General features: G+C 32.2%; 1 protein-coding gene across 1 annotated transcript; it reads left to right on the top strand.

Moving 5' to 3' along the window:
* The first annotated feature begins 19,663 nt into the window (after positions 1-19,663).
* LOC123661805 (toll-like receptor 3) lies at positions 19,664-23,896 on the top strand. The gene is made up of 2 exons (XM_045596745.1): positions 19,664-19,685; positions 21,040-23,896. Exons 1-2 carry the CDS (start codon positions 19,664-19,666, stop codon positions 23,826-23,828), a joined length of 2,811 nt encoding a protein of 936 aa, XP_045452701.1. The 3' UTR covers positions 23,829-23,896.
* The last annotated feature ends 4,066 nt before the right edge of the window (positions 23,897-27,962 follow it).

The following is a 27,962-nucleotide window of genomic DNA, read 5'->3' as shown; positions in this document are numbered from 1 at the left end:
AAACTTTCGTAAATATCGCACTACTTATGGAAGACTATTTTCACCTTGATAACATATCTGCCTTACCAGACATTAATACATATGTATATTGTTATAAATATGGACCAAACTTGAGAATCGTTAGCGATGTATTAATAAATAAGCAACAGATATCCAGTTAGACCGATAACACAATTAATTATAACAATAATTATCTTTTGTTGTTATGTCAAATCTTACTTCACCACTTTTGTTTTTTATTACCTACATACCAATATGTGACTCACACACACACATACAAATCACCATATAAATCATTGCTCTTGACATATGAAACTTGCTTCTACTGTTCCTAACTTCTTCTGAGTAGGGTAACTTCATATTATAATTCATACAACTTTACAGTATTAATTTTACGATCATAATTTCTGTGGCACATATTGTTGTCGTAATTATGTTTTGAATGTGTGTGTTTTTGTTTTTAAAGTTGTTTCTACTGTCGTAATATTTTAACCGACTATTCTAAATAAGGATTATGTTACGTTTAAGCAATTTCAAATTATTATTTTGTAAAGTTTTAGCTTTGAAACGAATAGACTATACGAGGGTGTAAAAGCAAAATCTCAGATTTTTCTCTCTTAAATTCAGTACTACAAAATTTTTCAATTATCGTTGAAGCAAGAATTATTATGCAGATTACGTCTGTTATTATGAAAATTATAACAGATACACAAAATAAGCATAATTCAAATATTGGTGCGCATTTTTCGAACTCTAATATTCATTCACATAGCGTCTTTAAAATAATTTTTAATTTTATATTCAATAACTCTTATACAACTCTTATATTTAGGACGCCTCTGCTGCCATAATAGAAAAACCTGTGTTACGACCTGCAGCACTAAAACCCCAGATATCGACCATAAGTGTAGCCGCCATATAGGTCGCCAAATGGTTGAAATTCAAATATAATTAATTTAAATTATTCTAAGTCTAAACATTACTAAGGTTCAGTTGTCATAGACTATACTTCTATAACAATAAACAAAATAGTATGTATGCCTCTCTGTGTCAAATACATGGTAGGGTGTGTAATATATTTTGTTTACTGATTTAATGTATTTTTATACATAATTTTAAAAAAGTATTTGATTTATGCACTCTCTGCTTCTCTATATAAATTACCTATAAGTGTGCGAAATTTCATACTCCTCCGTCCGTACAATTTTCGTATAATGGGATACAAAGTTTTTGCTTCACGTATTAATATATAGAAGATGATATAATTTAATTTACTTTTTTAGAATGTATTACTATTGTATTCTTTTATTAATTTAATTTACATAATCTGTGTTTAAGTTACATAATAAGTGTGCGAAATTTCATACTCCTCCGTCCGTACAATTTTCGTATAATGGGATACAAAGTTTTTGCTTCACGTATTAATATATAGAAGATGATATAATTTAATTTACTTTTTTAGAATGTATTACTATTGTATTCTTTTATTAATTTAATTTACATAATCTGTGTTTAAGTTACATAATAAGTGTGCGAAATTTCATACTCCTCCGTCCGTACAATTTTCGTATAATGGGATACAAAGTTTTTGCTTCACGTATTAATATATAGAAGATGATATAATTTAATTTACTTTTTTAGAATGTATTACTATTGTATTCTTTTATTAATTTAATTTACATAATCTATTAAAGAAACTAAAATAAGATGTTTTGAGTGATGAGCTTTTTCTTGATGAAATATTTTTTTTTAAATCGGTCCAGCAGTTTTCGAGTATTAGTTTCTCCATCATCAACCATTGTAAACTATAAAAACTACAAACATTCTAACCTTTCCTCCTTATGGGAGATAAACTTCTTAGCATTCCATGGATTCACCGTGCGGGTCCATCGTGTGGCGGAAGGAGGAACTCAGAGCAGTTCTCAGGACTTGCGACCTAGGTGTAGGTTTAAGGAGGCCCCCTTTGAGATGCGCATCAACGCTCACCTTCACTGCTCGAGTTTCCCGCCCTGCCTAGCCAAATTTGGTAGGAACCTGTTAGTGCAGCCTTAGAAACTCGCTCTAAAATAGAACTTACTGCAGTTCTCGACTATTAGTATAGATTAAGTTATGAAATACATAAATACAGAACCATCCGTATCTATATAGTATTTGTTGATGATAAAACTAACATCATCTAACAAAATATTATTAACGAAAATAGCTAGGAACAAGCATCTCAGAGAAATCGTGAGAGCCAAGGATTACATTAGAAAATACGTTCGTAGAAAAAAAAATTAAAAGGGGATCTCTCGACCTTTTTTGCCGTGGAGTAATGGCGCAGTGAGATCGGACCTTATAGGCGATACCGTGGCCTCTATAGTCGAGGGCATAAAGACGATAATACGATATTTTTTTATTACATGTCTTTACGGGAACAGGATTAGCTGGCTATGAAATCATAAGATGGAACAGAATTTTCTGGAGCGTGAATAAGTTTTCTAACTCGGTCACGTAGCGACAGAACCACTTATTGGACAAAGCGAGGTAACACGTACTACGTAGTCAGCTGTTAAGTTGGGATCAATTTACGGGTTCGTCTAAAGGTATTCTAATTTGTATCAATCGAGATCTGAATTTATAATTTAAATGTATTATATAGAGTGTTTTTTTTAAATATTAGTGTTTCATCGTACATGAGAAGTAAAAAAGGATAACTAAATGATGATACTACACTGATTTGTGTGAGAGAAAATAAAATAAATATTTATTTATTTACTAAATATTAACAGTTGAAAAGCCAATGTGAAACTGTCCGTATTTACATCCAGTTCAATTTGAATTAACTCTTACATATACCTTATATTTAATTCTTATTGATTGATGATGACTTAGAAATACTTTGAAATACATATATATTGAATAAATAAATTTTATTGTAATAAATACAAATCTAATTTACAGTAACAGTAAATTTTAATAGGCAATAACAAACACGTGAGTTTTGACAAATTACAAATAACATTCAACGCAACTGAGCGCCAGCACGTAAACATTACAGTACATGCTATTAACGATGCCATTTTAAATTACAATGCTGAATAAACAGGCTTTGTACTCGTTAATGAATACACTACCATACTATGAACCACTTAGAGTAGGTAGAATGAGAAATAGCACCAGACTCCCAAACTGAGTGTAGGGGTTTAAGAGCTGATTAAGCTATGCCGTAAGATGGTTATTATTGATAGCACTGTGTAATAAACGTTATTAAAATTAATATTTCGTAGATAAAAGGATATTTTTATTTATGATGGTTTTGATAGTAAAAGTATTGCTTTGATAATAATGACATGTCCACATATGTTTTGAATATAATTTGTTTATCTGATTAATTATTACGCTTCAGCCTGTAATATCCCACTACTGGGCATAGGCCTCTTTCCCCATGTAGGAGAAAGATCAGAGCTTAATTCACCACGCTGCTCCAATGCGGGTTGGCGGATATATTCCCTATTATGAGTAACGATCGCTATCAGGTGTACATGATAACAACCGGGACCGACGGCTTAACGTGCTCTCCGAGGGACGGATATATTCCCTATTATGAGTAACGATCGCTATCAGGTGTACATGATAACAACCGGGACCGACGGCTTAACGTGCTCTCCGAGGGACGGTGGGGAGACCCACAACGACTGTACAAACCCAGACCACGACAAACACCTGTATGGCCAATACAAATGTTTGTCATGTGCGGGGATCGAGCCCGCAACCGCCAGCGCAACGAGTACAATCCATGGCTGTAACCGTTGCGCCAACGCGGATTAATTATTAAGTTTGGGGGAATTAGGGGTAGATTTGGCAGCGCGCTTGCGATGCTTCTGTTATTGCAAGCGTTTATAGGTTACGGTAATCGCTTACCATGGCATCACAGGTTAGTCGTACGCTTGTTTGAAGACCAAGTTGTATATAAAAAGAAACTTTTCAAATGATTGTAACTAATATTATAGATTAAAAAAAATACTTGTACAATAAACATAGTGTAAAAAGATTGTTGAAGCAAATGCTTTATATGTCACTTCCATTATTCTTCGTGTGTATGATCTTATCATTACGGAATACGCTGCCTCTATGTGCTCGTATATTTCTAGTTTCGCTGTAACGATTTCTACTATTCACATCTGCTATATATACCAGAATACAAAAATTTACATATTGGACTAATAATTTTTCTTTTTAAAACTTTTTTGAAGTTTGAAATTTGAGTTCAATGAAAGGAATTTTTAGCACATATATTTTTACTTGGTATACAATACTTAGAAATACACAGGCCGAAGACGGGCAGCAGCGTCTTCGGTGCGACAAAGCCAGCCCTGCGGTCACCAGTCCGCCTGCCCAGCGTTGAAACTATAGGCAACAAACACGAGTTCACGCCATTTACGGCGCGAGCTTGTGGAGGCCTATGTCTAGCAGTGGACTGCGATAGGCTGAAGTGAGGGATATAATACTGACGATCGTACTTGTATGAGGATGAACTAAAACGCCAATAGTCGTAGGATCAGTTCTCTCTTAAGAAGGGGATTTGGATTTTAGTAAATATTACTTTGTTGTTAGGTGTGTCTGTTTGGCTCTACCCATCGAGTCTCAGAAATACATAAAGTTCAGTATCGGTTGTAGTTGTCAGCGGTTCAAACCCACGTAGAAGTAGCACAGCAGATTAATCTCAGGCCCACTTCTAAATATTTCATGTATAAGAGAAAGGTCTTAGCAAATTTTACGTAGTAATATGAAAGTTATAGACTCGGGAATGAAAACGGGATGACTTGAGCGTGGATATTGTGCTAAACATGTTGTAGATTTTATGTAAATAAATGACCTAAACTAGCCTCGAGTCTCGGAGATGAAAACAACATTGCTACCGATTGCGCCAACAACTAATTAAGTTATCAGTAAGGGTTTTAGGACGGACTAAATATGTCTGCTCTACTTCCATGGAGATGAAGGATTTATTAGTAACATATACATACCAAAGTGGCGGTCCTTTTTTTACAAAAGTTAAATAATACTAATTAAATAAAAGTGAATCTGTATATATATGTTGCTAAGCGCAAAACATAAGAACTACCGGTCCAATCGAGTGTTTTTTTCTGTTAGTTTTCGAATATTTATTAAAAGATTCTCACATAAAAATTAGGAATATTGTATTAAAGATTCAAATTTCAAAGATTCAAGAAAACAACGAAATTATAAGTTTTACGTGCTTAACAGTTCACAATAGACTTATGTCAGGTAAGTTACGAACAAAAAAAAAATCTTACAGGACTATGATCACGGAAATTTTATTCATATCCCAGTATTAGCTTTAAGCCTTCTTATATAGAACTACAGGGTTTGCGGTTTTCAGTCGGTGCACTAACTTTACTGTTTTGGTACTCACATACATACAGACAAAGATTAATTTACTACATAAGTCGGTTGGGGATTTAAATCTTACGGCAAGCCAATTTGAAACCTATACGTTAATATATAGAGTATACTTACGTAAATTACAAATAAGAAAGCATTATTAAATATTTTATAAAAAGAAAAAACAAAAATTTTATACACTAAGTAAATACATGCACAAGTAAATAATATTTACAAGAAACAAAATTAAAAAATACCTTGTTTACGTTTGCTATTACAGACCTTTCGTCGTTGGAAGGATATTTGTATCCGTACAAATATACATATGTTCTTATTGTACAGACATTAGTTTCTACGTTTAGTCTTTATTGGTCACCGTATTACAACTTGGGGAGCATGTCGTGTTCACTCCATGCTGTTATTATATACAACTATTAAAAGTTCGTTATTGTGTTAAACGCCTTCATAAAGAAGGAGGTTCTCAATTCGACTGTTTTACTCGATATAATGATTCGATGACTATTATTTTGATAATTTTTATTTTGAAAACTGGTGCTTGACGTGCTCCGTCTAAACTTAGTCAAGATCTGGTGAGTAGTTTTGGAACGAAGTTCCTTATGGGGGCGTTGCGGAGGGGTACCCTAGCCCAAAAAAAACGTTCGTAACGTTAAATAAAAGCGTAAGATTCTTATGTATAGTTATGTGTGATGGCTATACATTTTCTAATGTATAATCTACCTGATTACTGTTATTATTATTGTAGTTTGCTAATACTATTATATCATTCGATAATTATTATATATTTTTATTAATCATTTATGTTTATCGGCTTAGTTACTTATATTGCGTGATTTTTATAGTGTGAAGCAAGCTTATATAGCATGGTTATTACCATAATAACAACAACATTCAAATATGCGTCGTTAGATTACACGTTACAGAATGCGTTGAAGAAATAAAGGTTCACTGCTCGTTCCCCGTAGGTGATAGCGTGATAATATGTAGCCTATATGTTGACCCGACTTCTTAATAATATTCGTTCCAAATTTGAAGTAAATCCATGCAGTACTTTTTGAGTTTATCCCAGACATACATACAAACAAACAGACAAAAATTCTAAAAACTATATTTTTGGCTTCGGTATCGATAGTAGATCACACCTCAAGTATTCTTTAAAAAAAATATTCAATTTACAGTTTTGACTTTCCGTCCATTTTATTATATGTATAGCTGGTACAAAATTAGTCACTATCCCTATACTTAAGTAAAGACATATTTATAAATATATTACGTCACTGATAATTTTATTGTTTTCCCGATGAGCACGCGTGTTGCGTGGTCTTTAAAATGAATAAACAATTAATTTATCTTACTAGCCCGTTGATTAGATTTCTGCATCTGGGGTTTTGGGTTCGATTTCCGCTTCGAGTCTGAGTGTGATATGTGTATTTATTTATATATAAGTATTAATCTCATATACAAAATTCTCGTGTCACAATGTTAGTTAAAATACTCCTCCGAAACGGGTGGACAGGTTTTAATGAAATTTTGTGTGCATATTGAGTAGGTCTGAGAATCGGCTAACATCCATTTTTCATATCCCTAAGTTATAAGGGGGTGTATACCACATATGGCAAAAAAACGTTTGCGGGCTCAGCTAGTTACACATAATTATAACAAGCTTTAGTTGTTGCAGACGACTGTGTATTTATGTAATAATAGATATTTATTATAATATATTTGTTTACGAGGCGAGGTTTTCGTTTAAGATTAAAAATACCACCATAATGGATTTGATAAAATTTTACAGAATACGGTTATTGTTATGAGAAATTTGATTTTCGTTAAAAGCACTTATGATTCAGCGTCTTTTCATTAAAACAACTTAGGATCCCGTACGTTTTGTGCTACCGAGATCTGAAAAGTGTTTTCTTATTTATCTCTAATAATGCGTATTTATTTGATTATTACGCATTACATTTACGGAATCAGAAAAGTCAGTAAGTAGACTCATCACTACAAGCAAAGTGTTGTTGTGTACAATTACAACAATATTTATGCTCAGTGTATTTATTTATGTATAACATACAATTAAGAAAGAATATGCCGCCTATATATATAATGACGCCGCGTTGGCGCAACGGTTACAGCCATGGATTGTACCTGTAGCGCTGGCGGTTGCGGGTTCGATGACAAACATTTATATTGGCCATAAAGGTGTTTGCCGTCATCTGAGTGTTTGTGAGTCCTTGTGGGTCTCTCCACCGTGCCTCGGAGAGCACGTTAAGCCGTCGGTCCCGGTTGTTATCATGTACACCTGATAGCGATCGTTACTCATAGTAGGGAATATATCCGCCAACCCGCATTGGAGCAGCGTGGTGGATCTGATCCTTATCCTACACGGGGAAAGATGCCTATGCCCAGTAGTGGGATATTACAGGCTGAAGCGTAAGAAAGAATATACATAAAAGTAATTTACTTTATCTACAAAAATATTAAAACTATTTTACATTCATTTCACCCTTTTTTCTGTAAGTTTATAGCTTATTAATAAATATTTTCAAAAAGAAAACCGCTCACAATACGACGCCACAACCGCAGAAGAGCAACGTACGAAAAGTCAAAAGAACTAAACACAGATTAAGAAATCAACTCTCTGTCACGTACCCGTCTAACGGCATTTTGAAATCTCTTCAATATGTCGTTCGGTTAAGGGAGGTTCCACCACGTGTTCATTTTTTTTTAATTTATTAAGCTTATTCGAATCTCCTTTCTCAAATACTAAATGTAATATGATATTACTAGTGAATAGTAATATTTATTCTGTATTTTGTTGCAAGCTAAGAGGAGAAATTTTGTTAATTTTATAACTGACGTCAAAAAAGGAGGCGGTTATCAATTCGACTGTATCTTTTAGAATTTTTTCGTCTCAAAGCTTTTTCGATTCTTCTGGATGTAATGATTTTGATGGTCCTACTGAAATTTGATCAAAATCTGACAAGTATTTTTTTAGTTATCTGTAATAATGCGTGTTTAATTATTTTTTTCGACTAGCTTCGTCGTAATAATTGCGTATTTTCTTAGTTTACAACCAAACACAGTTATTATTTAAACGAGTTGTTTGCTTAATGTTACAGGTCTTAAACGAGGTTCTTCGAATATGTTAAAATGTAATAGAGATGTCTCTATAGTGTCGTTGATTAATACGTCATATGTAGTCCTTTTGTAATAGTAGAACGCTGTCAGTTTCACTACTCTAATTCAACACAAAATACTCAGCCAATTTGATAAAGGTGTTAATATAGAAAATTTACGTTTTAACATATAATTCGCTGTGATGGTATGGGTTTATAAACAAACTAAGTTAAGTTTTATGTATGTTTTATATATTTTTTAGTATCAATCTAAACTAGAGGGTAAGTAACAAACCCCTCAACTTTTTGACAGGTTTGCAACGGCAAAAATATTCAGCAATTATTATTTCATTTAATTAAATTAATTCAAATAATTAACTCACGGAGTTTAAACTCCGTTAGTTATTAACTAAGTTAGTTACAGCATCATAATAAGCTTAAAGATTGATAATGAAATTAAAAACCTTACTTACCTATAATTACACCGAGATGTTAAGATAGAAAATAACTTAATTGTATACTTGAGTATATTGTAAGTTAATAGCAGGGAGAATACTAGATGAAAATTGCTTTATGTTTAGTTAAATTATTAAGTCTCTTCTAAACTACACGTACATAAGAACACAATTTGACTTGTTAGACAAATACAATAGTTAATCAAATTAAAAAATTTACCTGTGCAATTTATTTTTTGATTTATATTATTACGATACAGTCTGTAACATCCCGCTTCTAGGCATAGTCCTCTCTTTTCCATGTAGGAGAAGGATTGGAGCTACAACAACCATGCTGCTCCTGTGCGGATTGGCGTATATATTTCCTATACTACTACAATAAGTAATGATAACTATTAGATATTTATGATAAAAAAACGGGATCGACAGCTTAACGTGCTCTTGAAGACGCGGTGGGGAGACCTACATGGATAGACATCTAAACCGGAAAGAAATATTTTTAAATACAAATATCGATCCCGAGCGGGAATAGAACCCGCCAACCGGTGTGTAGGCGCCGATAAAGCACACGTACTTTCAGAAAGAAGTTAAAAATACTAAAATAATAAAAAAAATAGATAATAATAATAATAAAAAAATTAATAACTTTAATATTAATTTTAGGTTATCAGTTAGTTGATGTGACACAATTGTCTATTGTTAGTTTTAGAACTAGCTAAAAATAATTAACATACATTGCCTGTATTGCGTTATCTTGTTTCCAGTGTTTATGTGTCAACAATAAAAGTACATCTGTATTAGTATAGTTAATACTATATATGTATAACATACATCGTACAGTTATGAAGTAACTTACACACATAAAAAAACAGTCGAATTGAGAACCTCATTTTTGAATTTATTATTTAAAAAAAAAAAAAAAACTATATTTACATGAAAATAATATCTTGGTGCAAAGTTTTCCGTATCAGTTTGTTTTCTACAAAAATATAAATTTATATCAAGTTAAGATAATCCATTTACCCGTCCTAGATAGCTCACAATATACTCGATTCAACATTAACTATTGTAGTGAACAACCATCAATCAAACGGCGTAATATGAAACGCCTACAAAGGATTACGTGGAATAATAATTTTAGCCCCCGAGCTCTTTAGGGCTGCCATGACGGTAAATGACTTTTTTATCTAGAACATTCTAAATTCGAGTTCTACCGTCATTTCTTACAATAGCACCAATCGATTTTTTTTTTTTTTTTAAATATATATTTATTTTATTTAATTGGAGTTAAAAAATATTTGTAATGGAGTGTCCTAGAAGCGTGATAGTTAGATCAGATATAGAGTTATATACGAGTATAAAAAGTTTTGAGAAGTGAAATAATCAATAAACTTACGAGTACATACTAGCAACTACTAGTAATCCAACTTTGTCAAAATACTTGGCTTATATAAACATGAATATACATATTACGATTAAAAAAAGCACTAATACTAGAAATGTGTATATATGTACTTATTGAAATAACTATCTTTTCCCTCAAACTAATAAAAAATATACTTTAATTTGGTTCAAAACACATTAATAGGGAAAACTCAAACAATAGGTACTCACCAAATTTTAATAGGACTACATGGCGAGTACCAGCTTTCGACTAACAAAACAATTATCGAAAATTGGTACACTAAGGAAAAAGAAACGTGCTTATTAAAGTACACATAACAATAAAATAAAAAAAGGAACATCCTCCTTTTTTGAAGTCAATTAAAATAACGTACAATTTTGTGCAAAAAGCTTCTTACAAAATAAAAAGTAAAATAAAAGTTATTTGAGTGTTTATACTCAATGAGGACAAAACAAATAAAAAAGTACTCGACTAATTTCATACATTTACATAAATTACTAGACACCTCTTTTTAATTACATAACGTAGACGTAATAAGGTTTCAAGTTTTTGTACGCTAATAGCCCGATGTCTATACATAAATACATGTCGGAAGAACATATTATAGGTGTATTTTTGAAAGAAATAAAATCCAAAAATGTTAAAAGTTTTTATAGTAAAACTTCTTTCTTGACATGGGTAGTAAGCTGGTGAATGCTTGACAGGAGCGTTACGAAAAGTGTGATCGGGAGAGGCGAACGGAGTAAGAGAGAGGTGCAAGCACACATTTTCTTTCTCTCTTTCTCTCATAGCAGTACCTTTCGTATATCTAAGATACAGAGCATGCCTATTGCTAAGAAAGTTTTATTTTAGTCGTGTGGCTTAATGTACATACACACAACAAGTACAAAAATGTTTAAGTTAATAATTGGTTTAAGTCTTATTCTGATATACCACCGGGAAGTGGAGTTATGGCTCTAAAATTTTTAAACTATAGCTTTCTAAGGCCTACAGGCTCGTCCATCGCATAATATTTCAAAAAAATTGAACCATCATCTCATTCAATAAGGAGATTAAAATCGTAAAGAATATATTTTGTACAAAGATGTACGCGTAAGTAGAAAAAACGGCTCACAGATACTAACTTCATAAATACATAAGCTAAACTGTTAAGTGTAATGTGCGCTAAGTTTCTTCATATAATTACAACGCGAAATACTTTAATTCTATGAAATAAACTCGTTACCATTAACAAGGTCTTGAATTTCTCTGAATTCGCGATACCATTATTTTATATGAAATATAACATTGTAAAAGTTTTAATGACCTTTGTTTTCAACCCTGGTATTTCTTTTTTCGTTACCTTTAAGTACCGTTTGAGTCTATTGTTATATTAGTTTAGGTCTTTCGCTATTGTAACATTGTATGTATTTCTTTGAGAATCGAAAATTATTTGTGCTATCGTTGAAAAAACAGAAAAATGAACAGGAATCGTGTTCCAAATGTAGGCGTTAATAATTTTTTTTATTTTCCTAACAAATAACTTAGGCAATATAAAAAATATAAATAGCCTAGTTAGTTAATATATCTTTTCTTTCACTGTTCCTGAGTATCTGAAATCAATTATAATCTACAAAAATAAAATATAAATCATGTAACATACAGAACATATGTATATGAACATATGTACATGGAAATATTACTACTTACTACTTTTTAATAATGATAATTTATAGTATCTTGAATATTACAGTATAATTAAAATTGTAAATTTTGTTCTTTCTCATAACATTATTATCTTCAAAGAGGCAAAAACAATTAGAAAGAGTAATTACTCAACTAACACTCGAAATTACCTGTGCTTTCGTGAACATGTCCGTAATTTGGCAAATGTACGAATACTTACCTTGGCACTGACACCTAACGTCAGCTTAAAAGCTCATTAGAGCTTTTTGGTTATACTCTGTTAGTAGCTTAAAAGTTTCATTGGAATCTGGTGTTGAATCTTTTATTTTATTTATGTAACTAGCTACCCGGACAGACTTCGCTCTGTCAAAAGTTAATAGATTTTTATTTATATATCTTTTTTTTAGTATTGAAACCTCCCGTGGGCCTTAAGGAACATACAAAAAATAAATAAGTCGCATTGGTCGCGTCATTCTCGAGTTATGCGCTTAGCAACATTCATTTTTATTTATATAGATCTCATTACTTAATAGTGTTGTTTGAAACAAAAATTGACAAAATTAGCTTACCGCTGAACTTAAACTAAAGCGTATATATTAGACTAACTTTACGTATTTCTTTGTTTGTTATCTTTAAGTACCGTTATAGTTTATTTTTATATTAATTTACAGGTCTGTCACTATTGTAACATTGTATGTATTTCATTGAGAATCAGAAAATTATTTGTATTATCATTAAAAAACAGAAAAATGAACAGAAATCATATTCCAAACCTAGGTGTTAAAAATTATTTTTAAGGATGAAACGCACTTATAATAATATCAACGTTACGAAGATGTGCAACGTTTTTGTCGAACAACAGAGTCACCTAGCGTGTACTGTAAAAATTACAAATATTATTACATTAATATCGATAGTATTACAATGCAAAATAACTAGATGGCACTGGAATAGAAACCTAAAGCTTTAGATTTACATAAATATAAACGAGATTTAAAAATTAGTTTGCCAAAGAAGTTTCACTTCTGACATGTGTACTTTTTTTATTACTGTATGTGGTTTCATTTGATAGTCTTTGCTTGTATCAATTCTATATAATCATAAGTTAGAGTTGAATATTTCGTATCCAGAATATTTATTGTAATCTAAACTCAACGAATAAACGTAAAATGTTAGAATTAAATTAAATACGACGAAAACTTGTATTGGATAAAAATAATATTAGTTATTCAAATTTTATCAAAATATTCTGACTTTAATAAAAGTAAGTAGCGCCCTCCACGGCGACATCCATTACTGTTATAGAATTTTCGTTCCTAAATCCGATTATGATTTAGCATTGCAAATTTGTCGGGAATTTTTATATCCATTTTCAATTTAAAATATTCCAAATTGCTCCTATCTGATCACATAATGTGGAATTTTGGTATTATTAAGCTAGAATTTTAAAATTACCAAAATATTTACAAATTCTTAAAATATATTTACTGATCCCTCGTTTTACTTTTACTAATATTATAAAAAACCCGTAGTAAAATATTTAAATACAGACATTACTAGATAAAATGTGGGAATAAATTCATTAAAAAAAAAGTGAAAACCTAATAAGATGCAAACTAAATTCATTTCATTCTATCTTTAAATTTATTATTAAATAAGCTGCCCGGACAGACTTCGTTCTGTTAAAAGTTAATATTAAAACAATTTTTTTACTATTAAAACCTTCCGTGGGCCTTAAGGAACATACATAAAAAAATAAATTAGTCGAATTGATCGAGCCATTCTCGAGTTATGCGCTTGGCAACATTCATTTTTATTTATATATATAAGATAAGACGAGATTTTTGGTGCACAGTAAAATATTTTCATGTTGTTATAGATGCTTTAAATTATTTTAGGAGTTGTCACTGTGATTAGATTAGGCAAGCACATGTCACTTATTTTTAGACTTTTTATTGTAAAATTGTTACTATACAATTAATTAATTTTTTTAGCCGTAAAATTTTAAAGCAATTCTGGTTGTTCAAAAATAATCTGATAAGCCTCGTGAGAGTCTTTAATAAGATTAAGAAGACTAAAGTAAGACAAGCTCAAGACAGATCGTCTCAAAAGGGTGTTAGAAAACAAAGACTAGATTTTAGAGGTTATTTGTTTTATTATGGGGCATCCTTAACCGATTTTAAAGAGGACGAGGTTCTCAATTCGACTGTATTTTCATACATCATAAATAATGTTTCTTTTTTGTAATCGAAAGCTAGTACATGTCATGTGGTCTCATTTTAATTTGATTGAGTTCTGACGAGTGCTTTTGGAGCTATCTCTAATTTAGCGTGTTTAATTTATTATTTTTCCGTCTACCTACGTTTTATTACTAGGCGATGTAATTGAAGTCGGTTTTTTTTATTTTGCGAGAAAACAATTATATATAGCACATTTGATGATAATTGTTTTATAATCATGAATGATGAGTGATGAAATGAATATATTGTGCAATAATAATAGTATGAATCACAGCTAGAATATAAACCTACTAATACAATATTTTTTTCTTATATTTCTGTTATTGTCACGCTTCAATATACAATAAATTAGAACAGAGCTACTATAATTATAATGTTAGATAATTAGCGTGGGAAGGGAAGCAATTTTTTTAATACAACTAGTTCGGCAACAGCTTACCTGATGATAAACGAGTACCGTAGCCTATAGACGCCTGAAACACCAGAAGCATCGCAAGCGCGTTGCCGAACCTATCACTAATTCCCTAAGAGTTCTGGTCGTCTTACTGACCAACAGAAACACAACACTGCTTAAAAGTAGTATTATTTAGCTGTGATATTCTGTAAGGTGAGTACCTCGGTACTTCCCCAGTCGGGATGTTACATATTTTGAATAGGAAATTTTACAGGTTTCGATTCCTGCCTTTTTCTGGGTGTAATATATGTTTTTATATATTTATATATATATCATCATCATCATCATCATGTCAGCCTATCACAGTCCACTGCTGGACAAAGGCCTCCACAAGTTCACGCCTAAAATAGCGCGAACTCATGTATTTTGCCGAGGGCTGGCTTTGTCGCACCGAAGACGCTGCTGCCCGTCTTTGGCCTGAATATTTCAAAGCTAGCAGTTGAATGGTTATCCCGCCATCGGTCGGCTTTTTAAGTTCCAAGGTGGTAGTGGAACCGTGTTATCCCTTAGTCACTTCTTGCGATACCCACGGGAAGAGAGGGGGTGGCTGTATTCTTTAATACCGTATCCACTTAGGGATATATGTACTATTTCTATGTATATTTATCAAAAAAAAAAAAAAAAAAACTCTAACAGTCGGCTTTTACCTATAACACAAGCATTAAGTTGCTTATTTAACCGACTTCAAAAAAGGAGGAGGTTACTCAATTCGACCGTACTTTTTTTGTTAGAAAGGTGATATCCTAAGTGTGATACCATGATAAAGAAACCAGGATCTGATGATGGAACTCAGAGAAATCGAGGGAAACTCTCGAAAATCTGCATTTGTTTTTATTGAGTGTACCGATTTTGATGATTTTTAATTTAATCGAAAGCACATACTTATCATAATTAAAATTTTTTGGAGTAATCTTTGGTAATGCGTATTTTACTTGACTATTGTTTCGTCTACCTACGTTGTACTACTTGTCGACGTAATTGATGTCGGTTTTTTTTTCGTTTTCCAGCAAACATAATTATAACTTTGTTTTTGAGAGTCATTTTATTATTTTATAAATTTAATTTTGTTTCGTATTCCCCCGAATACTTTCTCAAATCGTAATAACTTCTATATTTACCGACGGTCCGTGACATTAAGTACCGAAATGTTACTGAAAGAGGCCCCTCGCCGCATCTTCTGTATAAATTCTCCACGTTCTTAATTATATCGTGTTCTCCAAATTTTCCCCCTTAGACTCGTCTCAAACAGAATTATACCGGTGCTCTAATATACAAGCCTCATGTATTGTATAACCGTATTATTTATTCATGTCTACAATTATATACATTTTAAAGGTAAGCTGATTTTAGCGCTCAAGCGCTTCGATACAAATATCATGTTATCACATCATGTTAAAATTTACATAATAAACGGTTCACACTCAACGGCCCTCAGAAGAATTTTCTCCTGTGTCGGGGGTCCGGAAACACACACAATACACAAAGCACAAACATTTAGACCACGGTAAACATCTATATTGCGAATACAAATGTTTCTCGATATAATATAATATTGATCGAACCCACGCCACGACTGCCAGTGCGACAGCCAGTGAAACTTAGTTTATATAGAGAAGGAGTGCAGTATACTAATATTTTTTTTAATATTATGCATAAAAATACATTATATCAATTAAAAAAAAATGACACACAATACCATGTTTTGACACACATGTTCGTTTATTATTTTAGTCTTTGACAACAGAACCTTAACAATGTTAAAATTTATAATTTAAATTAATTATAGTCGAATTTCAACCACTGGGCGACCACTAGTATTAAATAATATCCTACATTAACGTAAAAAAGCGGGATAAATCGAACTCCATGATTCGTCGTTTTAATAATTTTACTTTTAAATCTCCCGATAATGTTTATGATTCACGTAAGTTCATTCTTCATATTTTTTTTATTTCATTATTTTCATTCGTATCTAATCCTTTTTTTGACGACTTTTAAACAAAAGAGATAACTTTAAAAAGGATATGTTTGACAATTGAGAATCGATATCCAGTGAACAATACTTGTTCATTGTCCAAGCACAATTATCACATGGACGGTGATAAAAGCTTCCGCTGGACGAAATGGAATGTTATAGAGTTTGTATTTATGTTTTTATTTATATAATGCAAGACATGACTAAATTTTACACAGGTTTTGGAGCTTATTTAAGTTCACTCCCTAAGAATCGATTTTCATATAAGGCTCCCAGAGTAAAAAAAATAAGGAGTAAAATTTATTGAATGAATGATCCCGTTACGTTTCTCGTAACGCCATCTGTCGGGATCCTTGTGGGTTCCGGTACTACTGGTGAATAGATGGCATTATTTGATTTGTTTATGTACCATTTGATGTGGTATTAGTCTATTTTTTAGACTAGTAAGCCTTTTTGTGCCTATTTAGACAGTCGATAAACTCCAAGTTAGAGTAAACTCCAGTTGTGGTTCGGACTTGACATACACACTTTTTTTTTAAAGATTAACAGCGGAGTCTCTTCCCGATTCTTCTGCAGAATCTAAATTCTGAATCGGTGGCAGCTTCAAATTACTTACATTTTATAGAAGACGAACATAATTTTAATTTGTAAAATGACATTTAAAAAATGCTTTTATAATAATAAATCAATTTTTAATTTTTACTATATCTATAGACACACAGAGACGTATATATAGTTAATGAATCATTGTAATAAGATTCAAAGTGAGGACAAGAGATAATATGTGACTAGATAGAAGGATTAAAATTGAAGGAAATTTATATTTACGTGTTTTACAGACTTCTTGAAAAAAATTGGAAGGGATTCAACGCGTCTGGTGGGCAAAGGTAGGGAGTTCCAAAGCCGAGCAGCTTAGACAGTAAATGATTTAGTATAGAAAGTAGTGGAGTGGGGAGGGATTTTAAGAAATAAACTATCATGAGACTCGCTGAGATACTTAAAACGTTCACGTACGTAAGAAGGACGAGCAGGATTAAATAGTATGCAATATAACAAAGTACTTGCTGTGTGGCTACGGCACTAAAGAATTTAGCCACCCCCTCTCTTCCTGTGGGTGTCGTAAGAGGCGACTAAGGGATAACAAGGTTCCACAACCACCGTGGAACTTAAGAAGCCGACCGATGGCGGGATAACCATCCAACTGCTGGCTTTGAAATACACAGGCCGAAGACGGGCAGCAGCGTCTTCGGTGCGATAAAGCCAGTACTGCGGTCACCAACCCGCCTGCCCAGCGTGATGACTATGGGCAAAACACATGAGCTCACGTTATTTTTGGCGTAAACTTGTGGAGGCCTATGTCCAGCAGTGGACTGTATAGGTTGTAATGATGAATATAACAAAGTAAGTATGTGAGTATTCCTGCGAAGGCGAATTGGGAGCCACTTAGTTTTTTGCGAAAATCAGAGATGTGATCATATTTGCGTAGGCCAAATATGGAACGGATACATAAATTCTGAATACGCTCAAGCTTATTAAGTTGCTCCTCAGTAATGTAAAGATAAGTAGTATCACCATAATCAAGCATAGGTAAGAGAATGCTATGTGCAAGTGCAATTTTGGTGGAAGTAGGAATAAAATTTTGCAGTCTACGTTGTGATCCTACAGCTGAAAAAACTTTTCGACTTAATTCACACATCTGTGGATACCAAGAGAGATTGATCCAATATAATACCCAAGTTAGTCACTTTATCGCTCTATAGAATTTCAACACCATCAAAAATATATTAATATTATATTTAAAATGTAATTAAAATAATAAAATAAAACATTAAAAATTAATAATCATATGCACACACTCGAAATAAAATGGAATATTTTTTACAAAATGCAAAAGCGATAATGTCTATTCATTCGTTTTATCACTACAAATAACAAACAATAACGCTAAGTATGAAACGTTACGATGTTGAAATGGTTCCGTCTACTGTTTAATAACCGAAGTAAAATATAAGTTTCATGACTGTTTGAAAAAATAGTTTGTACGTAAGTTACTGATTAGCGTTATTAGCTGGCAAAAAAGATGCTAAGGATCTTTAAAATATATGCAAAAACATCGTCATCTCTTGGATACGTTTATACGTTAGATACCTTTATCAGCAACTGATGAAATAGGCACTAAGTTATAAAAAAAAACCTTTTATAAAATCAATTCCAAATTTTTATTTTAAAATGCTGTATTTTCAAAATATTCTTTTAATTTATTTATTACTAGCGACCCGCCCCGGCTTCGCACGGGTGCAATGCTGACACTAAATATACTACAGAATGTCTTTATTTATAGTATGAAGCTAGCTTATAACATGGTTATTAACATACAAATACAACATTCAAATATGCGTCGTTAGATTACACGTAGTTACAGAATGCGTTGAAGAAATAAAGGTTCACTGCTCGTTCCCCGTAGGTGATAGCGTGATAATTTGTAGCCTATATGTTGACCTGACTTCTTAATAATATTCGTGCCAAATTTGAAGTAAATCCATGCAGTACTTTTTGAGTTTATCCCGGACATACATACAGACAAACAGACAAAAATTCTAAAAACTATATTTTTGGCTTTGGTATCGATTGTAGATCACACCCCAAGTATTCTTTAAAAAAAATATTCAATGTACAGTTTTGACTTTCTACCATTTTATTATATGTATAGATTAGCTATCGATAAGAAGAATAAATATAGATACGTTTGTTTGCTGTTATCCTGCATAAAAATAAAATCACAGCGTGTTATCATAATTTTGCGGAACTCTAAAACATTAGGTAAGCAAGTACAGAACAGCATTTATTGCTAAACTTTCAACAACGAAGCATCACAATACTTTTTAGTATACTTAAGTTATACAGAAAAATTTCAAAAGTGATAGTGGTTATGATAATGTGATTTAAAATGATTACCAAAACACTTTTACGTAAGTAAACTATTTATTGACTATTATTACTAAATGCTTTGTTCCTTGTATAGTAATCAGTAATTATAAGTTTTGTTACGCGCATATTTATGTTGCCCTGTTTAGGTCAAAGGCAGCAAATTATGTTTCTCGAAATCAAAGAAAATTGAGTTCAAAGTTTTGGATTTCTCGGATTTGAAAATATATTAAAATAATATATCATAAACTTTAATTATATTTTTTACAAATTTCATCACAAATGAAACGTAATGGCGTCAATATTTAACAAAAGCAGTGAAAAACAATAACTACCTTTTACCAAAGAACAACAATTATGTAATTAGCCTATGACTCTGTGAGTCCTAGCACGATTTGTAGCACTAGTTAGTAAGTTTTTCGTAATATTTAAGAGTTCGTTTTTTTGTGAATATAAAATTATTTAGATCGAAGTAAAATATAGCCTATCTTTCAAGTTGGATCAAAGTGCACACGGTGTGCAAATTTGATTATAATCGATTAAGTAGTTTAAGAGTCCATCGCGGACAAACAACGTGACGCATAATTTATAAATAATATCTCTGAATGTGTTGTTAGCAAGTAATCTGTAAAGCGCAAAACTTATGAATAGGTTAGACCAATTTGGTCCTACTCTTCCCGTGAGTGTCGTAAGAGGTGATTAGGGATAATATAGCTCCACTACCTTGGAACTTATAAAGCCGACCAATGCTGGGATAACCATCCTACTGCTGGCTTTCAAATTTGACTTTCAAATTTCGAAGACGGGCAACAGCGTCTTCGGTGCGACAAAGCCAGTCTTGCGGTCACCAACCCGCCTGCCCAGCGTGGTAACGAATGGGAAAAACTCATGAGCTCACGCCATATGGCCTATCTCCAGCGGTGGAGTGCGATAGGCTGAAGTGAAGTGATGCGATCCATTTTGTTATTTTTTTTTTAATATTTTGTATAATATTCTTACGATATAAAAAAATTAAGATAAGTATCTCGGTAGCTCGGAAATTGTAAAATTTTAGAAAAAGTAACGATCATTTAAACTGCTTGTATTTGACAGTTGCACAAAATCTAATATTAAAAAAGGAGGTTATGAGTTTGAGCTACATGTATGTGATATTGTTGGAATTATCCGAATTAAACCATATACTATGCTATATGACAATTCTATAGTAGGTACTCAATTCGACTCTACCTATTTTGATGTGTACCGATTTTGATATTTTTTTATTCAAAAGCTGGTGCTCGTCGTGTGATTCCATTTATTTTGAGCGAGCTCTGACGAGTAGTCTTCGAGTCATCCCTGATATTGTACTATGCCTGTAAATTGAAATCGTATTTTTTTTTTGTCTGAGTATAAACACAGTTATTTTTAATTGTATATTCGTCTCTGTTCCTATTTTGTACGTTCCAAATAAATCCAACTTTAACGATTTAAATCAAAAAACATTTCTTCATGTTTCAGATTTCATCATCATTGCAACATCACTGCTAGTAGTTAATTGTACTAACACGTGCACCATAACAAATGAAATTTCAAATTGTGTATATGAAGTTATATGTGAAAAATTTGCTGGAGGCGCATCAAACCCAAGTTGCAGCTCTGAAGCATACGTTACTTTCACAATGAGAAAATCTACAGTTGAAATACTTAGTGCTGGATTTTTTGGACCGACAAACTTTGATGTTCGAGTTAAAGAAATCAGAGCGACTGATAATAAATGGACTAAAATTTCAGAGCTAGCATTTAGATATTATACTAAGACTCAGATAATGGATCTATCAAATAATCAAATAAAGAGCATAAATAATTTAGCTTTTAAAGGCTTACAATCACTTCAATCACTAAATTTGTCGAAAAATTCGATTAATGATCTTCAATCGATGTCACTGGTTACATTTGATAATAAAGATTCGGCAGTTACTAGCTTAGACCTTTCATACAACGAACTCGAAAGAATGCCCTTTGATATATTTCAGTATTCGAGTAATTTAAGTGAATTGTATTTACAAAATAATAAACTAACTGTATTATCTGATGACATCTTTAGAAATTTGAAATCGTTAACGATCTTATATTTACAAAATAATTTATTGGCTGCATTTAATATGACTTTAATAAATTTAAAATCTTTGAAATATTTAGACGCGTCTTACAATAATCTTACACACGTTTTCGGTTACGAACTTAACCGTTTGACGGCTTTGATAGCTGTTAATTTTTCAAATAATGCAATTGAGACAATAGAATCAAATTGCTTCAACCAAGCTTTTAATTTAGAAAGTCTTGATCTCAGAAATAATAAAATTACACAAGTGATTGATAATGTCATTTTTATAAATAATGTTAAATTAAGTTACTTAAATTTAGGACAAAACCGTATTACTAAAATTCAAGATAATGCATTTAAACATAATATAATAAGTAATATTAATTTTGAAAGTAACAATATTACAGGTGTCATTACAAAATTCACATTTATTGGTTTAAAAAATGTGCCTGCACTTAGCCTCTGTAATCAAAGTATCACAACTATTGAAGAAGGTGCTTTCATTGATATGAATTCCTTAAAAAATTTAAATTTAAGTCGAAATTATATAGAAATAATAGAAAAAAAATCATTTCAGGAATCAGGTAATATGGAAATTTTAGATTTATCCTATAACAAAATAGCTAGACTTGATTTTATTAACATGGTCTTGACAAATATAACTGAATTGTACTTAAACAATAATTTACTAACGGAAATAGCATCATACGATTTCAAAAACCAGACTCAGCTGAAAATATTAGATCTAACGATGAACAATATTAAAATTATTAGTAAATACTTTATGCCACTGAATAATTTACAATATTTAAAACTGGCTGGGAACTCACTGACTGGCACCATAACTTCAGACACATTTAGTCCCGCACATTATCTGAGATACTTAGATTTGAGTAACTTTAACATTTCAAAAATCGAAAGTAATGCATTTGTAAACATGTCCCGCTTGGTGCGGCTTAATCTGTCAAATAACATTATAGACGAAATCGCTCCGAATAGCTTTAAAAATATCGATAACGTCTACTCTTTAGACTTATCACATAATAGATTAAAAAAATTAGAGTTGACAGAACCATTACCAAATATTAAAGCATTTTATCTGAACAAAAATAATTTAACGATCCTTCCAAATGTAACTATGAATGGATTGTTATATTTAGATTTATCTCACAATGACTTGAAAAATTTATCTGGAGATATGTTCAAAGACATGAATAACCTTAAAGCACTACATTTGTCACATAATAATTTAAAATCAATCAAAAATCTTTACGCGAATTCATTGTCAAAATTAACAGATTTAGGGTTGTCTAATAATGAAATAGCTTCAATTAATTTGAGCTACTTTAAAGAACTAATAAGCTTAGACGTCAGCAGAAATAGTATTAGTTTTATAAATAGTTCATTTTTGGACGGTCTCGACGCTTTGCAATCTCTTGACATCAGTGGCAATAACATAACAAAGATTCCACCAGGAACATTTCAAAATATTAAAATTTTGAAACTTTTAAACATTTCATCAAATCACATATCCCAATTGAGATTCGGTAGTTTCAAAGGCTTACACAGAACCGAAGTACTAGATCTATCGAAGAATGAAATCGCAGAATTAGACGTAAGCATATTACACGAATGCTTGGAATTAAAGAAACTAATTATCGACTACAATAAAATAAAAGTTTTGGATATTGAAAAATTTATCATTATATTACCGAAATTGAGGTTGGTAAGCGTAGGAGGCAACCCGTTAGCTTGCAAAGAAATCGTCCTTAGTATAAGGAATATCAATCGTACATTACCTTTTCATCCTTTAGAAGTTACATCAATAGAAAAGATTTACCATGAAGATAATGTGTATGGTATAAAATGTGGTGATGTCATCAACAGTACTTCTGATTTTTCTACTAATAAGCCAATCGTTGATAATAGCAAAGAGGACAGTTCTAGTTCTCTTTTCACTGTAGTAATGATATGTTTTTTGTTGTTAATAACGTTTTTTGTATTAGCTGGGTTAGTGTTATTCTTTTTTAAACGTCATTACTATAATAATATGTATACAACAGAATCTAGATTACAAATGGCACCAATGATAATTTCTAACTAGCCTGATAAAAAATTAGATTTATAGGAATATATATATAAGCAATAAACACATTTTTTTATTTAAGACTACCATTTTTTTAAATTACTATCTATACTATCTTTTGGTTTTATTTGCAAATGTACATATCTTGTGGCTATTTCCGGATGAAAAATAGTCTGTTTTTTATGGATCATTTTAAATGATCATATATATTAATATGCTAAGGTTAGGATGTTTGCCTGTATGTTTCGAAAAAAAAAATCTCACAATTACTCCACATAAATTTAATATATCTTTTTACAGATAATTGCTTGCTCTACCGGCATCCACAAATAAAAAAATATGATTGCTTTTTTTGTAACTTAATTAATAATTAAAAAATATATATATGACGGTAAATTTTTTAGTGCGAATTATTCGCACGCGTATTACTAGTATAAATAAATAATACTAACTTTGATTTTTAATAAGGTTAAAATTATAGTCAGTCGTGTTAAAAAACAGTTAGTAAATAACATATTTTAGCTCACTTCAGCCTGTAATATCCCACTGTCGGGCATAGGCCTCATTCCTTATGTAGGAGAAAGATCAGAGCTTAATTCACCATACGCTGCTCCAATACGGATTGGCGGATATATTCCCTACTATGTGTAGCGATTGCTATCAGGCGTACATGATAACAACCGGGTTTGACAGCTAAACGTGCTCTCCGAGGTACAATGGGTAGGCTAACAACCAAACCGGAAATAAATACAGATATCAACTCCGAGCAGAAATCGAACCCTTGACCGTCGGTACTTTGGTGCCGCCGACATGGCACACGCACCATTACACAAGAGCGGTCGTCTATATTGTATAATGGGTTTTAATTATTTCTACAGAAATCAATTAAATTATTATTTCTTAAAGCTTATAGATTGAGAAAACTTATATTGTGAAATGAGTAAATATTTATTATATGTCAAGTGGCCGGTTTTAATAACTTTGGTCTGCCTTTGAGTCAGCTGATGTCAAAAGACCTTTAAATTACAAACTAATTCTCAAGCAGGGCCTCCAAGCCGCATAAATTTTGAAACTAATTAGTACTCCATTTTCAAAGTTAAGGATAATAACATTGAAATTTCACCTCAGAAATAAATGGAATAAGAAGGGTACAATTACCAGAAATTTGATAGTGAAAATAAAGGTGTACATGATAACAACCAGGATCGACGGCTTAACGTTCTCTGCGAGAAATAGTGGGGAGACCCACAAGGACTACACAAACATCCAGATCACGACAAACATCTGTATGGCCAATACAAACGTTTGTCATATGCAGGGATGGAACTCGCAACCGTCAGCGCAATAGCCACAAACCAGTGCTGTGACCGTTGCGCCAACGCTTCAATAAAAAAAAAATGCAAATTATAATTTTGTTCATACAAACGTATTCCATATCATTTAGATAAAAAGATTTTAATCTATTTGCAGCAACGCATATTAAAATCGCATTTGCGAAACTCATTAAATGAAACAAAATTCTCATTTTCCCTTCAGGTTATATGAGAAGCGTAACAAAGCATACGAGCTTGTTGTAATTACTCTATGTAGTTCGTTTATCCGTTTAGATGATTCGAATTGAAGGTGTATAAAGACTAGACAAATATTACTAGCGTAATTAATTTTGCTAAAGATGAAATATGTTTAAAAATATATAAAAATAAATATAGATATGTTATGTCTAGATTAGACTGAGTGTCACCTAGCTATAGGGCTAAACATTAACTTCAATCACAATAACTGATTGATTTCAACAACAATGCAATTTGGAATGCTAAAAGAACAAATAAACGAAGTCAATGAATATTAAATTGACGTCACTATTTCTCCTAGCGATGTGTGCAGGAATATCATCAGCTCCTATTTTTTTTTCAGAAGCATCGCAAGCGTTTTAGCTGAGGCCTAGCACAGCTGGAAATTTTCTGCTCAAAATATGGAGCAGCCCGACTGGGGTAGTACCTTACAGAAGATCATAGCTAAATAATATTGTTTCTAAGCAGTGTTGTGTTCCTGTTGGTGAGTAAGGTAAGCTCCTGGGGGGAATTGGGTCGGCAACGCGCTTGCGATGCTTCTGGTGTGGTAGTCGTCTATAGGCTACGGTAATCGCTTCCCATAAGGTGAACTGTGTGAAAAAAAGCGTGCTGTTGACCCTTTTTTTTATTTTTTTTACGTGGTGAAAATCCACCATGGATACCCTCCAGCGAGGCGCCAGAGGATTATGTCAGAATCCTACTGACAAAAAAACCAGCACGTGTGAGCAGTCGTCCGCCTGGGTGGGGCGAGATGGGGTAGCGCTAGCATTCGCCACCTATGTTGTTGACCCTAGCCCAACCGGAACCCACCGGAACCAACAGGAACACCACACTGTTTGAAAACAAATAAATACAAATTAATTGTCCACATAAAAACCTGTTTGTTATTTCTTTTTTGTTCTAACCATTTTTATACCGTCGGAAAGAAAATATATTTTATTTGACGTAAATGCGATTGGTGGAATTCCTATAGGCCGAGATTCGTTCAGCATATTTTAAGTGAGTGTGTCAACATTGCAAAGTAAATGTTTGTTGGGCTATTTAGCCCGTAAAATATGTCACGCGTAAAGCGAACATTCATTTAATTATTGAGGCATTATTTTATTTAGCTTCATATTTATTATTTATTAGTGAATAATGAAACAAATTTTTCGGATTTTAGCGCGGTTTATTAGATTTTTTACATACCCGACATTTCTGATAGTTTACGGCAACCATAGTCACGAGAGGATTCGATAAAATCCGAAAAAGTTGTTTCCTTATAAAGATAGAAATTCGCGTAAACATTACAAAAGGATACTAGTGAATATTTCGATAACTGTATAAATTCAACTATTGATAATTTTTTTTTGAGGTGGGCCACAAGAGGATATGTCTGCCTCAAAATCTGGAGACGCCCAGCTAAAGAAGTACCCCAACCTTACAGAAGATCACAGCTAAATAATACTGCTCCCAAGTAGTGTTGTGTTCCTGTGGGATGTAAGGTGACCAGAACTTCAGGAGTATTGGGGGTAGGGTTGGCAACGAGCTTGCTATGTTTCTGATATTCCAGGCGTCTATAAGTTACAGTAATCTCTAACAATTAAGTGAGCTGTAAGTTTGTTTACTGACCTAGTTGTTTAAAAAAGCACGTTTTAGGTAGTCTGAAAAAATCTTTTTAAAAAACTTTGTAAAGTGATGATACAAAAGTAATTTAAAGTCTACTCAAATTTAGCGTCTTCGGTGCGAATATGGGCAATACATATGAGTTCACGTCATTTTTAACGAGAACTTGTGTAGGCCTATGTCCAGTCCAGCAGTAGACTGCGATAGGCTGAAGTGATGACACGTAGATATTTTCGATTCAATTCGATTTACTTTTGACTATATATATATATATATATATATATATATATATATATATATATATATATATATATATATATATGTGTGTGTGTGTGTATATATATTTAATATTTATATATTTTAATAAATTTATCTTATAATGAAAAATAATTTTTATATTTATATTATATTATAGTTTCAAGACTAAAATTTGAATCTATTTAAGTATTACTTCCTTGACATGTCTTTTACAACAAAAGTAACATGCAAGAACGTATACACGTCGCAAAATATAAAGTACCATCAATCATCCAAAAACACGAGACCGCTGTAATTCCCTTGATACAATGTATACCCAAATATGAAACCTGAATAACTCAGTCTAGAAATGTGGAAAAAAATGACAAGTAGGACCTAAATACTGTGAGTTAGATAGAGGATAACATGAGCTATGAATTATTTGTCTTTCATTTATAAGCATATTTCTTACTAGCTTCTGCGCGCGCCTTCGTCCGCGTGGAACAGAGGCGCGCGCAATACTTGATCATTATTTTGCTGCGATGTTATGTTAAAACTCAATATCTCCTGAGATACTCATTTAAATTGAATGATGTAAAAGGCTATTTTGTTTCAAATTAAATACTAGTGATGAATAACGTATTTATTTAGATAAGGATTAATATCATGCTTATAAAAACATCTTCGCAAATAAGGCATTATTTTAGAACAAACTTGGTTAGCATTAAAAAGGTTATAG

This window comes from Melitaea cinxia, chromosome 17 (assembly GCF_905220565.1).
Source record: "Melitaea cinxia chromosome 17, ilMelCinx1.1, whole genome shotgun sequence".
In the NCBI taxonomy this organism is placed as follows: domain Eukaryota; kingdom Metazoa; phylum Arthropoda; class Insecta; order Lepidoptera; family Nymphalidae; genus Melitaea; species Melitaea cinxia.
Note: the sequence above shows the minus strand (reverse complement) of the source record. Positions and strands in the feature narration are given on the sequence as shown.

Coding starts and splice junctions, on each gene's coding strand:
- LOC123661805 (XM_045596745.1), top strand. CDS start 19,664: ATGATTACCAAAACACTTTTAC. Junction 19,686..21,039: donor GATTACCAAAACACTTTTAC/GTAAGTAAACTA, acceptor GTATAAACACAG/TTATTTTTAATTGTATATTC.